Raw genomic sequence first — 17,367 nt, 5'->3', positions numbered from 1 at the left:
AAATAAAGCAAAAAATCAAGCATTTTTCTTTAGAGTGTCACTGGGGGAAAACAGATTAGTAGTAGCATGAGGAAAAAAATCTGTTCTTGATAGCAGTAAAAAAATCAAATAAAGGAGAAAGTCACCAGCATTATGAAAAGGTATATTCAAAAAGCAATTTGATGGATAGTCTTAGGAACACTGCCAAAAATAACATATGGGAACTTAATGAAGAATAAGCTGTTGCCTCTGATTTGCATACATACTTAACGGAAAAATAAGAAGAACAATAGCTCTTAGCAAGCAAAATTAAAAAATATTTAATTTGCAGTACTTTCCTTTTATAGGATTTTTCATATTAATTTCAGTGAAATTAAGTCATATTATCAACTACAGTATAATATACACCTATAACACTACATATACCATCATGCTGAAAATTTATTTAAATATGTCACTCGTGGTAACTGGGCCAAATAGCTTCTAAAAATTGTCAGATGAGATGTTCAGATGGTGTCAGCTGCCTCAGTGTCATTTACTTCACAGGCACTCCAGTCCCCAAAGGCTCTGCAATTTGCCAGCTAATAAATTCTGCTTGCTTTTAGATCTAGTCAAGAGTTAATCACCACAGGAGTGAACATGCTGTTCATGAAACTTCTTTAAATTTCCTCTTCCATTATTGTTTGTGTTGCTTGAACAGCTATCAGCATCCACCTTCCAACACATGCGTCCATTTCAAACCATGTAAAATGCAATGGGCTTGCCCAACAAAAGGAAGGTGTGACCACAGCCCAGGCTATACTCAGCACTGAAACACGGCAGCACAGGCAGTAAGAGGGATCCTGGTGTGTACTTGTATCTGTAACAAATCCACACCCATTTTACTACACTCATTGCTCCCACTCTCAAAACTACCTTATTTTGAACTGGAGAGATGTGGGAGAATTATCATGCTAGGGTAGGTGAGCAATCTGCAGGTGAATTAAAGTAAATACATCAAATCAGATATACAGACTGTTATCTATATAGAATTGTCCATAATAATGTCTTGCCCACCTGCCACCTTACATGTCTTTATACTGAAAGGTTTCCACAACTTTGTAGCTGTCTAGAAAAAAATTCTGCAGCAGCCCACAGAGGGCCTGGTGAGTTTTTCACTCCTGAACTCCACAACTTTCTTGTTTGGATTTTGTTCTTAAAAACTCAGCACAAAACAGATCCATATGATCACTCTCCACTTTGTGCAGTTGTTTTCCAGGAATACTACAGCATCGTTGCTTCTGAATCTGAAGTCAAACCCGATGCACCTTCTTTCTGCCTTCATGCACACACTCATGCTCCCTAACAGCCCGTTGTATATGATTCGCCAGAGGCACTTACCAACTGAAGTTGGCATTTCTCCCCACTGCAGAACCACATCCTTAGTTATCCTTCCATATGTGTTGACATAAACTCCTTCATCCTCATAGCAGACCAGTAGCTCCATCCCATCCGTGTTTGGGAGAATGATGATTGCATGAGGTTGGATACTGCTCTGGATCTACAGAAGCAGAGGAGAGGAGGACACCTTTTGTTTTAATGCCCCAGAGCCTGTGCTGGGAGAAAGGACTGGGTGATTTTTGATTTTGGCTGACAGCAGATCGGGGATTCACTCACTTTAGAAGCACTAGCTCTGCTGCCCCTGAGCTAGACGTGCTACACAATGACAACAAAGACTTGAAAACCCTTGGGGCACAAATCCTCTCATCCAAAACCAGGAAAGATTAACTTCTCTGTAGGAACACCTATTTCTTTCCATGGGCAGAAAGGGAGCCTGGAGCAAGCAGCCCAGATGCAGTCTTCATACCTCAGCACTGTAGTGCATAGTGCTTGGAGAGGTGCATCACACACTGGAGGCCCATCTGACACCTCTGTGTACAATGAACAGGAAACCTTGGTACCTAAGACCACCTGGCCTTTGCCAACCCTGTTGAATTTCATCAGTGGGCTGTCATGCCATTTGCACTGCTACCTTCCCTGCACCTCTGCTGGGCATTTGCAATGCACTCGGCCATTTAGCTGCTACCTCTGAAACAGTCACATTGGCCCACATCAGAGCTGAGTGGGCAGCTCTCAACCATGGAGACATACTGACCACGAGGAGAGGACACAGAGTGAAGCACAAGCCCCTAAGCACAGGTGGCTGCATCTGCTCAGACCCCTCCAACCCAATTCACTGCTGCTGGCATCTGGCAGTGATCCACAGGGACAGCCTGACATCTTGGTAATCTGAGGAAAGGAAGGGGGAGGGGAGGCAGGCAGAAGGGGAGGGAGCCAGAAAGAAAGAAAAAACCCGACCCCGGACGCAGTTCTTACATGTGTTGGTAGATAAATATCATAGACCGATCCTGAATCCACATCAACAGCATGGAAGCCAGCGCAGGAGCCATAGATCACTTTTAGTCTCTGACCCTCTTCCACGGTTAGATCCACCAGCAATGGCTTATGTACCAATTCTCCAAACGACTGTGAGACAACCATCAGTGAGATTATTCTACTGCTTAGAACCACAGTGGCTTTTATAAAAACATGCTCTAATGCACATATTATGTGTTTATTTCTCCCACGTCCCTCTGGCCCCCATCCATCAGACCAGTTAGGCTAACATGTCTCTCATGGAAAAGGAGAGATTACTCTGCAACCTGTTGCATTTCAATCACATAATACTGTAAGATATTTTCTGTGGGGTTTACTTTAGTTGGTCTGTTTGTTTTTTAGTAAGAATGTTTTCCCCAAAGTTCAGAGCAATTTGACACTCCCATAGTGTTTACTTCAATCTGCACAACCGACAGTAACTGTCTGTAAATCAGTCTGTTATACCAAGCCAGCTAACTTCATTCTTGGAGCATTCAAAAAAAAATAACAATGCTGAGTATCACTTAATGACTTGTTCTGCTCAGATGAAGATGTTTAGACTCAGTTCACTTCTCTCTGCCTCATGTTTTATTTACAGGGAGATGAAACAAACAGTTGTGATATTGTGTCATTCTGATTATCAGTTTATGCTCAGTTACAATTTAAACTTTAAGTGTACTGCCTCTTAGAGCTAAAAAGACTTCTAAATTAAAATATACAAAGTTCGTGACAGATTTACCAAAGAACTTGTAATACGGCCATGATAAAATGTCAGAACATTTTTGTAAAATGGGTAACTGTAAGTGGTTATGAGAAATCCTACTTACAGCTGAAATGTACTGTTACCTTAAAGGCCATAAATTTATGGTATGGCTTTGGTGCCCATGCATAGACTTCCACAGAACTCTTCAATGCAATTACCAAGAACTTGATTCTTTCATATTTTACTGAAATTAAAAAAACAAACAAACAAAAAAGAATTCAATAATAATTCCAAATTCATTCAAGCTACTTCAGGAAAGCAGAAAATGACAATATTTCTCCACTCTTATGTACATTTGGAGGTTTTCAGTAACACTGCATTTTAGGATTGCTAATTCTATGTAGTTAAGTATTTTGACGCATTTATGACAAAAAATCATTACTCTTATCAGTAACTGAACCTGTGACCATGTTTTGAATTACCTACTTGGTACACACTTATTTACACTTATTTTTCTCACATTAGATAGTGCTTACTCATCAAGACAAGAAAATCAGTTTTCAGACAGGGATATTTCCAATAAAGAAGGCTATGACTGTGGCAGCGTGTATTGGCAGTTCCAGTCACAGCACTGGCAGTGGTATTTTGAGCTGATCGCAAAATTCCCCAGAAGAAAGTAGGAAAAAAAGAGAACTGAAATAAAAAGTTAAGAAACAAGTCCATTTCAAAATCAAGACAAGTTTGATAGCAGAGCACTTTCCTTTGTCCCTAAAGTCTGAGATAACTCATTTGAAAAACAAAAAAAGTCCACAGAATTTATCAGAAATAAAGTGTCATTACATAGCTGATCCACAAATGCTTGAGTATATCTCTGTTGCCACATTCAAAGAGCTGGCTAAATTAACTATCCAAAAAAGCTCTGTTCACTACCACTGTTCTCAGGGGGGGATGGTTAAAGTCTAGAAATGGCCATTCCAGAAATGTTGCTGGATCTGCATTTCCAGCTGTCATCTGGATTTGAGAAGGAACAGATCATGGGGACTTCCAAATATTGGGGTTTGTTAACCTGTTTCCAGCACTCTTTTTAGGAAAAGGAAAAAAAAAAAAAAAGTATTATTTAGATGACACTGAGAAACCTCTGGAGGTTTCTGCAACCTCTTTACCCCACGTTTTAGGGGAATATGACACTTTTCAAAAACAATGAGTAATTCCATGCACCTTCACTTTCTGCCATTATATGTCCCAACCAAAAATGATTTTGAAACATGGAAGGAGTGAAAATCTCTGACTTGTGATAAAAATGCTTCTTTAATAAATATTAATGTCTTTTAGATATCTTACTACTGTACAAGCCTGTAGTTGCTATCTCATGGTAGAGAGGGAGACAAAGCTACTACTTGCCCTCTTTTTACTCTGCAGGAAAGCAGGACTACTGAACTATAAGTATTAAAGGACTTGACACTTTTTCAACAGACAAAAGAAAAAGTCTCTCAACCTCCACAGCTGTACTGACTAAAAAACAGAGCTTTTGTTCAGTCTTGTCTAGCTTACAAGACTTCTTGGAATTTTTTCTCGGGGAAGAGGGGGGTGTTGAACAAAACCACCTTCTCTGTGAAAGGGGACCTTTGATAATCTTCATTCTTTGCTCTGAGTGCTATCTGGGAATTTACCCAAATCTTAAGTTTCAAAAGAGCAATTTATCATTTAGAGGAGCCAAAAGTTGCCTGAAGCAACCGAGATCCATAAATACCACTTCACCCTGACGTCCGAGACCCCTGTTGCATTGAAGAGACGAGGAAGCGATCAGTGCCAGCTGCCTCAGTGGCAGCCTCCAGACTGCAAGCCCAACTATTGGCAGAGCTCATCCTTCTTGGGAACTGAAGCATAGCTGTCAAAGAGGCCTCTCACTACCTGAAGAAGTCTACTGTACATCTATGGTTCAGAGGGAAGTTCAGTGCCAGGCTGCAGCCCAGGGTAACAAACCCCTCTTCATCTGGAAGAAAATGCTCTTTGTTTCAGAAGCTTTCCTGCTGGAAAGCCTCCTTTCAATAGCTGTTAATGTATTGTTAACAGGCTACTTCATTATGCTGCTGACACCCTGGGGTATGATACCAGAGAAGTACATTATTAATTGTTTTCGGGGTCAAGTTCCTGGTTCAGCAGTAAGTGACTGCCATGGTTATTGATTACACCCCCTTGGGCTTTTCCAAGAGCACACGCATGACATGAGGAGACTGAGCTCAGTCCCAATTGCTGCTGCTCCACATTGACTGACATAGCTGGAAAGGAACTGAGCTGGTTCTTAGGAGACAACCAAATCAAAGGCAACATCCAGCGCCCATTAAGATGCATCATGAAACAAGCAGGAGAAAGAGCTCTTGGTTCATATCCCCACCTGCAGGGCAGCAGGTTCACTGCATACTCTGCTGACTGAATGCTACGTCTTTCACTAGTTTCTGTGGATGTTTCTACAGTCAAATCCATTTACATTACTTAAAACCACTCAAAAGGCACATGCCTAGTGAAAACACACTTCATCCCATAACTGTATTGCAGTGGATCTGAGATGGCATTAGGAAATTCCGTGAGCTAAGGGGAATCAATGAATCATCTTGAAGTTAAGCATATGCTCCTGTTCCCAGATGCCTCCTCAAAGCTCATGCACTAGCTTTCTCCTCCCACTATCTTTCTTTTTTTTCCCCTTTTCTTCCCCCCCCCCCCCGTCTTTAAAATATACATTAAAGAGAAAGACTTTTTTCACTCCATTCCAGCATGTGATTTCATCATGGTAAAAAAACAGGGAAACCTGTTGGTTCACAAGTGCCTCTGTTACCTAAAGGGTCTAACAGAGGTGGTGAAATATTACCAGACCTCACGGTCCATATCAGCTCTCTCCTGGAAGTTGCATCCACTACGGGAATGAGACAGATGGGGATCTGCACCCACTCCAGTTCACAGCCCAGCATCCCACCACAAAACCTCTCCCATATTCAGTTTAACTCAGTAACTTGCCATCTATTCTGGTACTTTGCCAGAAAAGTTCACCCTGAGGGACAGGGAAGAAAGCTAGAAATAAAGCCACATGTTAAACCCAAGCAGCTACACACACTGCAGTTCCCTTTCTCAGCCAGCTTTTCATCCCGACGATTTGATTACTGCATGCACTACTCACCAACTTTATAGTGCACACAGCCTTCCAAGTCGCCCACTGTTGTCCAGCCCTGTTTCTTTTCTACTTCAGGGTCATTGTGAAGGATTTTATTTCTTAACCAGGACAAATAGTAAACTCGCAACTTGTTCTTCTTACCTGGCCACAAAATGAAAAAGATTGGTTTATCTCCATAGGAAGGTAAGTGCAAAAAATCCTGCCCAAGCAAACAGAAAGCCCTGCAGAGCAAATCAAAATAACAAAGAAGGAGAAACTGCTGCAACCACAGAGATCTTCCTCAGTTTTTACGTCCACAACAGCTTTACTCCAGACTCCACCCGAACACACGTTTTTCTGGTAATCAATGACAGAGACACATGGTAATACCACATGAACATAAAATGACAAGCTCAAGGGAACAGCTCTTCAGTTGTCTGATTCTTAGGACACAAACAACTTTTATTAGAAAAAGGTTATACTCCCACAACAAAAGCACCAGAGTCATGCACTGAGATAAAAAAAAATATATAGCTGAGTCAGAACGGTTCTTTTCACACAAAACCATAGGAGAGCAGCAGGATGGAATTTGAGGCCCAAAATTATCTATACAGCTATCAGAAGAGAGTAGGACTCATCTGAAAGGAGGAAGCAAAAGTGAAGAAGAATATGGTGATGAAATGTATTTTACAAATTCTTCCAAGCTAGTGACCAGGACATTTCCATCCCTTATATCATCCTTGGAGACACAAACTGGTCACGTTTTACTAAGATTGTTCATTATTCCCCTGGCGGAAAAGCACACCGCAAAAACTTCAATTACTGAACCACTTTACACCAGTTCTGTTGTAAGGACAAACATACAGTATCTGAAATTGCAGTGAGAGAATTTCACACGGCCCATGCAAACTTCATCTGCTTGCTAAAAGCTGACAACTGCTTTGTCAGCAGCCCTTCCCTTGTGCTGCAAGGGGTGTAATACTTATCAGGCTGCACACAGAAACTGCATGAGGTGTTTTTTCTCCACAGGTGAGAGACTCTACTTGCCCAGGCTGCCCTATCTTCAACAGACAATGCATCTGCCATGGTCATCAAAATACAGTGCAGACTCTTAACTCTCAATAAGAGAAGGCCTCTGAATGCAGAGCGAGGTTCACGATAAACTTTATCAGTGATTCTTTAACAACTAATGGCCTACAAAGCATTTGCTGAACTAGCGAGAAGGTGGCCCTAAATGCACATACTCAAAGTGTGCATCTTTCCTCCTCCAATGCTTTGCTGCCCAAAGCCATTACAGTCCCACAGATGAAGCTGGAGGCGAGGAAGAGAGATCATCTGTGCTTTGCTAGGAGCCAGTAAGGCTCTTCGAGGTCTCTGCTCAAGGAAAGAAAACAGGAGATGCTCTCAGGGACCCAACTTGTCAATGGAGTTGCTCTATGCTAGTGCTTCACCAGCCACGATGAGGCAGCTGGGTGACTGAGGCCTCGGAGCTGAGAGGAAGACAGCTGACCTGTACTGCAGTCAGTGCCGGGCTGGCCAAGTGACACAGTACTGGTCTACACTGCAGAAAGCCATGACCTGTCAGGATGGTCCACCTGGCAGCCTGCCAGCCAAATCCAGCTATAGAGTTTAGCTAATGTCTTTAATTTGTCTTTTTAAGTTTTCACATGCTGCCTACTGATGGATCAGTTCACAGCTGGCTGCTCATTTCAGAGACAGGGATGCGCATACGGCATCAGGGGATACTAGTTGCAGCAGGACATGAAGCCTGAGCATTGAGACCATCCTGGTGTGCCCAGCCAGTTCCACACTGGGGTCCTGGAGCTGGCACAGAGACCCTACCCTAATAGTGGGTTATTTCCTAAAAGAGCTGGGCTCCTCAAGAAAAGCAGCTGCAGGGGCTGGGTGAGCACAGCTTGCAAACAGGCTGCTCCACAGACTCCAGTGCCACAAGCCATTCCATTACAAAGACACACAGTCTAAAAGATCCTTTTATGATTACTTGGATGGGGAAGGGCTGGAGGAAAAGAGGAGGCAAAGTCAAAAATCTGTTCACTGAGCTTAAATTTAAAGTGGAATTGGAGACCCTTTTTCAAACACTGGACCTGCTATCTAATTTTAAAAGCCTCTGCTCTGATGGCACAAAATGAAATGTGAAACAACATTGCACTGTCCTTTGTTTATCCCTACTACAAACGTGACAGCAAATTTGGCAGTAAATGAGCACCTGATTTATTGCCTGGCTTTGTATTTATTAAGCCATGTTTCATAAAGGGATAAAGCCCCACCACTCCCATAGCTTTCTAAAGATTTGGAAAAGGGACTAGAGCAGAAAACAATATTCCCAGAGGTCCCACATCTGACCAAGGAAAGGTCCTCCCATGAAAATACTGCAAACAATAGCCACAAGGGCCCTTTTAGAAACACTGAAAAATAGGGAACATGGTCCAGACCAGAACGCACTGCAGTTCCAGGAGAGGAAGAGCTCAGAGGGCTCAAGGTCAGTACAGTGCACCAAATGTTTTTAAAACAATCACAAGTGTCTGTCCACCAGGAGACAAATTCTCTCTCAGATATTTCCATTGCTTTAGCTTTCCCAGTAGCTTAGTCAAACTTCAAGACTCGGAACAAACAGCACACACGGGAATTTCCCAGCACGCGGTTAATTTTTTTTTGTTTTGTTCACATGATGTGCACCAGGGTATTTCTCTCCAACCAGAAACATTTTTCAAAACAACAACAGAGAAATATCTCAAGTGTGATCCCATTGTGTTTTAGTGTCTAGACCACAAGGAAAGTCACAAGACAGGAAATTCCTCTGCCTTTCAGCAGCCTGACATGAAAAGAGCAGGACTGGTTAGTTACATAAACATGGCTATGTGTGTATTTCAACAAGTTATGCTGCTCTTAACGTTCATATTGGGAGTGGGGGGATTAGCTCCTTCTGCTTGTAAATCTAAACAGCTCTCAAAAATCTGATTATTTTTTTTTTCTGTGTAATTGTTATGGTCATGAAATAAGGAAACTCTGCTCCAGGCAATGAACTGATCAGCCAGTGACTTCTACAAGAACTCGCGGCTCTGATTCTCCCACAGACATTGTTTCAAATGCAAAGTCCCTTTTCCTACATTGAGTTTTCAGTTTTATTGTTGCTGTGTTTTTTAATTACCAAGCAGGCAGATTCCAACCAGTTGATCTACTCTGTCATCCCTTCCTACCTTCCTGACTGCCATCACCAGCCAGTTGGGCTGGCAAAACCCTCAGGAAGCCACAAGTGGAGAATGCTCTGTATGCACACCGCCGCGCTCTCCTCCAGCATTTTTATGACTCTCACTGTATTACCTGAGAAGCTGAAACTATGTTTTTTTCTCCCAACAGTATGAACTGAAGAACCAGTTAACTACTCTGCTTTGACCTGCAAAGCTTTCTTTGTACCAGCTGTAGCAGCTCTGTATCTCAGTATCAAAAGCTTTGCTGTCAAAAAGTTTTATATTTCAGATATAAATTGGGGGAAGAATTGATTTCAGGTTTTCAGACTCAAAAGTGTACATTAAAAGCAACTTTAGGTGACAATCCCTTCGAAAACCTAAAGCACTGCAACTTCTTCACACAATCTGGTGACACCTTTCAAACCTCACCACAGTTAGCACATCACTTCCTGAAAAAGTCAAGGGAACACACAGCCGAGTGCACCACAGGGAGCTGAACAACACTCCCAGTGAAGCGGTAGCAGTCCTGGGACAAAGCTCAGATGCAGCTCCATAATCAGTCTGCCAAAATGGATCATTTGCAGAAACATGACCTCTTTTCAGCATTCCTAGTTTGCCTGGAGAGGTGGAGCAACTCACCACAAACAAAAAGCCAGTAAGGGAAGTCCAGCATGAGGGTACCTTAAATTGAGAACTGCAGTGCAGAAACCAAAAGAGGGATGTAAGGGGGAGCCTGGCCATAACAGCATCACGGTTTCGCTCAGTATGCTCCCCCAGCCCTTCCTCGCAGTTGGCAGGGATGCCTCTTTCCTGCCTCGTACTCCAGTAACCTCCCATAAAATGCAGGAGATGGGACAGAGATGAAGGCACACACCAGCCAAAGATCAGCTGATTTCTTAAGGGTTAATGTAGCATGTCTCCACAGAGGAAACAATAGTTTTGAAGGAAACAAAGAAAACGGATGTCAGGATCCTGACTGATGCAAATGTAAATAAACTTAAAACAATTACACACAAAACTGAATCACAGACACTTGTCATCTGTGTAGGGTATGCCTCAAACCAATAGATTTTACATAAGTTGGATTATACAATATTTTTGTTTACAAGGTCTACTACAGAATAAACTCTATCAAATGGTGCTTTTCAAACAGCTTGCATTTTAACATACAGCATTAGACATCAGAAGGACACACAGCAGGTTGTGTTTTTTAAAACCCTCTTTGATTCATCTTTTCTTTTTAAAGATTTCACAGCATAGCTGTGGCTGAGAACACAGCAAAAGCAACAAGCCAATAAAATACAGTTGTTCCAGACAGAAACTAAATCCCGTGTTTACGACACCAGCATGGGCATGGTTCTTTGGACCTGCAGTAGCATGACACCACTAATGCATTAAATTGCATTAAATTGTCTAGGTACATGTCCTTTTGCACAAGTGTTGGGAGAGCCAGAGAGCTCCTCCAGTGGAGTCAGAGGGGTTCTGGAGCCTCAACAAAATTTTGAGTGGCTCTGAATGGCACAGGGGCCACTGTGAGAAACCTCATTTAACATCCTCTCCCTGTCACACATGCAAAGCCTAGAGAAGGCCGATTTCACAAACAGACCAAAACAAAAGGAAGGTAGATGGCTGAACGATACCTGTGAAGAAAGATTAACAGTGCACCACATCAAGTTGCTTAACAGCAGGGTAACCTTATGCAATAATTCTCTGGAGCCAAAGAGTCTGGAACCTCAAGCTTCATAACACACATTTTTCATCAGCGCACACAAAACAAACACAACAACCACCACCACCCTTCATCTCCCGTTGCTTTGCCATCTGCAGTTGCACTCAGTGAGACACAAGGCCAAAAGCTGCCCCGATCTGCCTTCTCACGCTGGTCATTTCCACATCACATACACAATGTACTCCCCTCCAGCAAACACACATACACTCACTGAACATCACTCTTACTTCCCTGCTTCGCAAGAGCATTTCCCATTCTACAGATTTTAACACACAAGATACCTTTAAAACCAAGTAGCAAATCATGTTTTGGATAGAAAGAGGCCAGGTTGAAAGTAATCATGACAGAGAGAAAGAATGCCATTTTTACAAACTTCACAAAGCATTAACTTACAGCTCACAAACAAAGCAAGCCAGATGTTTCCCCCAAAGCCATGCAGCATTTTTAAAGGCCACCCCACAGGATGAAGGACAAGGGGACAAGCAAGCACAGAGTGTTGTGTGGAAAATGATTCACTTGCAGAGCACTGTAGATGCAGAGAGGTGAAATGATGGAAAACCCACTGATTTTAGTAGTCAGGACTTCCCCCTCAACACACAGCATGCCAAGAAAAGCTTTTGCCATACCATGCCAGATGGGGGAAAAAAATCATGCTGAACAGTTAACTTTACCAGAAATTGTCACCAAGACATTCAGCCCTTCAAGTACATCCATTTGCTGGAATCGTCTTCGATTGATGAGCGGATAAACCTTCCCCTGACCACTTCTGTCTAGCAGCATCAGACCACTTTCAGTGCCCACTAACAAGTTCACTCCTAGAAGAAACAAAACCAAATATCCAAGTTAGTAGACAGATTTTCCACACATTCTGATGAACCGATGCGAGCAACTGTCTTGTTTCAAGCAGGTCTAACCACTGCTGGTTGAGTCTCAGCTGCCTACAGCCTAAACGATCTCATGATCTCATGCCCACAGTGACTACTGACTCCAAATTGCAGTGTTCAAGAGAGTGAGAGACTGGTAGACCATGGAGAGCTTTCTAGAGCACCAGTTTCCAAACAAAAAGGCATGCTAATGTTGGAGGAGTGGTGAGGCACGAAGTGGTATCCAAGCTTATGTATTCCAAAGATGTATTAGGTGTTGGTAGGGGAGTTGGTAGCAGGATGCTCTTGACAAGGACATTGCAAAAAAGCAGTGGCAGGGCCTTGGTTCCCACTGGGATAAACAGATTATGGTGCAGCCCTCCTGTAAAAGGACAGGCACAGGGTTGGTCCTCAGCTTCCCAACAATCTTTTCCATCTGAATGTTAAAACTAGAGGAATTACAGTAATCTTGTGTTTCCACAGATTTCTCCCAAAGATCAAGCAAATACAGATGAGAAAAGTCAGTAGGCAATCTCTTTATACAAAGGTCCAAACAGCCACTGGAACACTTTCCAAGAGTCCACAAAACCTTAGTATTTAAAAGCAATTACATTTTTTTAGTAATAAGTATATGTATATACATAAGACTAGGTTTTAAAAATCTATTAATATATTATCACTCCTAAATTTCATTAACTATTTATTTGCAATAGTGTTTCAGTCCCAGAGCTCACAAACTGTGCAGAGACAGGTCAGACACAGTACAGGGAATAGAAATCAAACCAAATGCGTGACTCGCTTTATTAGACTTCTATGTTGTAACCCCAATGTAAAACTTGTCATCCTTAAGCATAATAAAATAATGAAGTAAGAAAAGCGAAACTCACACAAGATTATCATAGTTATACTGCTTAACAGCCTTAATCCCTAGTCAATTAATCCCCAGATACAACTATACTGGTGCCAATGCATGTATCATCTGGGCTGATCCCATAACGAACCTTTTCTAGTGCAGCACATGGGCCCAGTGCACAGGAGTCTGTATCTCGGTGCGATCTGCATCTATAGCAGTGACGTGCCTTCTCAGAGTATTGAAAAAGGCCATTGCTCACAAAGATGAGGAACGCTACCTAAACACCACCCTGGCTACCAGGCATGGGAGCAGTTTGCAAAAGGGAGGGCACATTCACCCTGACCCAAGGAGCATGAGGGTGTTAGAGGGGAGCAGAGCGGCATCCAGGAGGAGGTAATGACAGGGAAGGGGCCTGAGCTGCTGGTGCTGGGGCACTCTGAAAAGCCTCTGGCTGGATGACAAAAACAGATGTAGCCCATGGAGAGGTCGGAAACCACCACGCAACTCCATTTTCCTCTCCTTTGCCTTTTCAATAAGGACACTTCAGAGGTCCCAGCAGTCCTCAGGAATCATCACGTCTCTTTGCTCATATTTGGTGCTCTGCTACTCCTCTGCCTCCTCCAGACAGGAGAGCCCACCGATACTGGCAGGCACAGAGTCTGTCTTGGGAGAGGGCCTGCTGCCCTCCCAGGCTCTCCTTCAGCTGCTGAAACCTCCTGCGTCCCCTTCCTGCCCTCATCCTGCCTCTGCATCCCCCACATGGGTCAGCACCTGGTGGATCCCACCCCACAGCCCTCAGGGGCATTTCACCTTGAGGGTATTTCCCACCAACTGTCTTCCTGACTGGGAGACAGCCTCAAACTGGGAAGTGGCAGAAGGAATCAGGGAGAGCGAGGTATGCACTGAGTCAGGGCTCGGCACAGGCTGCAGCAGCACCAAACCAGCCAAGGAAGTGTCCTGCAGCTCCCAAGGATCCATTGACTAAAGCTGTGATTCAGCTTTAACACATATTTTTGTATTTTTTCCAGCAGGGATTACAATTCCAAGCAAGCCACATGCAAACTGGTCCCTCAGGGTCCCTTCCCCTCTTTGCACATCAGGGTTCAATTGCTCCCGCCTCCACCCTCATCTCTTCCTCTGCTGCCTATGTGGTGCAGTTGTTTATGCCTCAAGTTTACATGCACGCCTGTCCCTGACCCCTTCCCTTAGCTATATGCATTTTGAGATGAAACTAATGAGGTACTAAGCTGGTGGCAAGCAGTGCCTGTATTTTAAAATTCAGGCACTGTCTTTATTCACAGCCAGCAGAGCTCTCCTACTGCCACCCTACAATTAAGCAGTTCTGTTTTTTCAAACAAATGGAAATCTTCCTGAAAAAGTACAGGCTCTGTGGAGGCTGGGTGTGAAAATCTATGCTACTGCATCCATGTCATTAACATTGACTTTCACCACTCAGAATGAGAAGAAACAGCATCACAGGCCAAATGCAATCAGCAACCAGCCAGATGCTATGGCATTATCACTGGTAAAAGCAAAGCAAAAGCAAAGCAAAGCCCCTCTCTTTTTGAATGAGGAATGGATCACCATGAAATGGCTTAATTTGCTTAAGGGTAAAGGAAGCTAAACCTTATCAAGAAATCAAGCATGTGTACCAGCTTGCATCACCATCAGTTTGGCCCTGAATGTTCAACAAGGAAGTGCTTTGTTACAGCTGTAAAACACCTCTAGCATATTACACCTATACTTTAAATCACCATAACAGTCAGATACATAGATCAAAGAAATATAAAACCATTTGCACAAATTGCTACCGGTAAAACAAGGCAGATCAGACAAATTATGAGTCATCTTTACTGATCCCATACAGTATCTCTTTGCCTTCACCCTCTCACAGTCCAAAAGTTTACATTTGCACAAGTCTTCATTTTATCAGAGAGCTATTCATATGAATACATGCAGAAATAGAATTGGGGTAAAAATTCTTACCACTAAATTCTGGAAATAAAACAGCAGATAGGAAGATAAGGTGTTGGGAAAGCTATTTAACTGACATGGCTTTTCAGGATAGGATAACAGTGCTGTTCTGAAAAACAAGAAATGCTGGAAATAACCCCAAAAGAGAACTAAAACCTTGGAATGAGCTGTGAAAATGTAAACAAGAGAAGTGCACTGTGTTACCTATACAACCATTGTGTGACTCAGGGAAATGGCCAACTCTCTTCTTCATAGTTTTTAAAATGACATGCATGTGCATTTGCAGTCTGTTAAGTTTAGCAATGCTAGATAAATATGTACATAATATACACAAGCATCATCTATTAACATCTAGATAATGAAAAAATTCAGGTGGCCCCATAGATTCTGGCCAAGAAAGAAGAGCTTTCACTGGGTGTTGCAGCCGTGATTCCACATTGTAGCAGGCAACAAGCACTGCTCTAAGCCTTTCACCAGTGTAGGATCCTAACTGTCTGACACCGACATAAATTATCCATTGTGACAAGAAGGCCAGGCACACTTGGTCAGCTGATATCCCATACCCAGCTTCTCTCTGCAGTAATCACTCTTAACGAAACCAAGCCACAGTCTCACACTAGAAAACATCGCTCGTACCCCTTCTCTTTTCCCTCTTCCTTCCTACATAAACTGATGACTGAGGTGGAAAGTCATCTTATGAAACACATCTTAATCAAGCTCTGCAACATGTCCAAGAGGCTCAAGAAGATGATTATTTTTCAAAAGAAACACCCTATGTGCATCAGGTATACAATGCAAAGACAACTACAAGCTCCCAAAAGCTGCAAGAGATGTACTAGTAGGGGTTAGAGAGAGCTGAAAAGGACATCCTGATCAGGTGAATGAAGTCTGAATGGTTCCATCAGAAGCATACATACAGCAGTGGGAAATTATATCAAAGCAGAAGCAATATACTGTAAAAACATAATAATAATCAGGTCTTGCAACATAAATACGTTAACAAGCATTGAATAGATGCAGAGAAACTGCTAAGGTTTCAGATACGTTCTCAAAGATTGTAAGCTCATACTGGCACATCTGCACTTCAGAAGTGCAGGAGACAAGGGAGAAACAGGTTTGCATTACCCCATAAGGCAGCACACAGTATCTCAGAATTGAATCTCTTCTTGTATTTGCGAATCTCTGGGGTATCACTCTGTGGCCGCGTATTCGTGGGATTCACATTGACAACGGATCCTTTCCGCGTAGGGTCTTGCCTTATTGCCTCTGACCTCATTGCTTCGCTAGAAAATCCTACTGAAAAAAGAAAAGTAAAACGCATGTAATATCCCTCAAGTGCTAAATTCTGGCCATATATTCTTTACGTCACACAACCCAAATCAGTAACTGAGAATACTGAGCAAGTCTTTCTTTTTGTAAGAAATGTAAATGGAAAAAGAAATAAACTATGCAATCCATTGCAAATCAAATAAAAAGCATGATGGTAACATTCGTAAGTATTTTAAAGAGCCACTGAAGTCACTGAACCCTTTTTCAATTGTCGTCTTCAGCTACTTTACTTACCCACAGAAGTCACAGTTGTCCCACTAGATGGAGAAATCTGTAGTAATCTGGGGTCTATAAAAGGTGTAAAGGAGGAGGAAGATTTGTGTTTCTGGAGTGTGTTACTAGCGGACTGAGTCTGCAATGTAAATTTCAACTTTATTAATATTAATGACAATAAAAAGCACGGATAACAACAACCAACATTTTTAAGTCACTACAGAATTATGCTATAGAGCCTCCCCAAGCTTTTATACTTCCTTTATAGATACACAACGCACTGCAGGCACCACACCTGAACTAGATAGATATGCACACTGCACATGTTACAGCGAAATGTAATTACCTAAATTGCCACCCCTGTCACCTCAGCTGCTAGCGAAGATTTTTAGGACTGGCCACTACAATCAGGCACAAAGCGAGGGAATGTCTCTTTAAAATATCTGCTTAAATGTATGTATACTATCTTATCTGCAAGCTGTCCACTATCTACAACTTTTGAATTTATGAAGCATCTCCTAAAGTGAGCTAGTGTAATAAATTATGAAGTTTGATCTCTTGATTTGTGCAACAAAACCAGAACCATCTGGGATCAAGTGTTCACTTCTACAATGGATTACGTTTCAATGTCCACTACTGTTTGTTCTCCCTATTTTGTTTAACCTGAGCCTCTTGCCAGAAAGCTGCAGCAGGTTCTTCCACCTTTATTTGACAAAGCAACATATTAAACCTGTATCGAACAAAGGGGCTCATTAGTGTGGAAGGTGTAGCAAACGGTGATATGAAGCTATGAATATGTAGTGGATAAAATCACTGGTGCTTGCTGAGTTATGTGGTCTAAACATGAAAAAACATAAAGAAAGGAAGACGACAAGTGAAACAATGAACTGTTAAAAGTGGAAATGGAACGACTTTAAACCCTTGCCAGTTTAGTATTATAGTGACAACATTGCGTACTGAAGCAGAATGGGACAAG

General features: G+C 42.4%; 1 protein-coding gene across 8 annotated transcripts in view; it reads right to left on the bottom strand.

Moving 5' to 3' along the window:
• MAP4K4 (mitogen-activated protein kinase kinase kinase kinase 4) overlaps positions 1 to 17,367 on the bottom strand; it is a 169,734-nt gene that overhangs the window by 4,779 nt on the left and 147,588 nt on the right. For 6 of the 8 annotated variants that reach the window (XM_074859078.1, XM_074859081.1, XM_074859080.1 and 3 more), the window contains 7 exons: positions 16,413 to 16,530; positions 15,975 to 16,145; positions 11,831 to 11,974; positions 6,249 to 6,383; positions 3,220 to 3,320; positions 2,335 to 2,484; positions 1,360 to 1,519 (listed from right to left, as the gene is read on the bottom strand). In XM_074859078.1, coding sequence (XP_074715179.1) covers positions 1,360 to 1,519; positions 2,335 to 2,484; positions 3,220 to 3,320; positions 6,249 to 6,383; positions 11,831 to 11,974; positions 15,975 to 16,145; positions 16,413 to 16,530 — 979 coding nt within the window. The remainder of the gene's footprint in view (positions 1 to 1,359; positions 1,520 to 2,334; positions 2,485 to 3,219; positions 3,321 to 6,248; positions 6,384 to 11,830; positions 11,975 to 15,974; positions 16,146 to 16,412; positions 16,531 to 17,367) is intronic. The other 2 variants (XM_074859079.1, XM_074859082.1) reach the window with 1 other exon arrangement.

The sequence above is a fragment of the Strix uralensis genome, chromosome 2 (genome assembly GCF_047716275.1).
Source record: "Strix uralensis isolate ZFMK-TIS-50842 chromosome 2, bStrUra1, whole genome shotgun sequence".
NCBI lineage: Eukaryota > Metazoa > Chordata > Aves > Strigiformes > Strigidae > Strix > Strix uralensis.
This window is presented reverse-complemented; position numbering and strand designations above follow the sequence as displayed.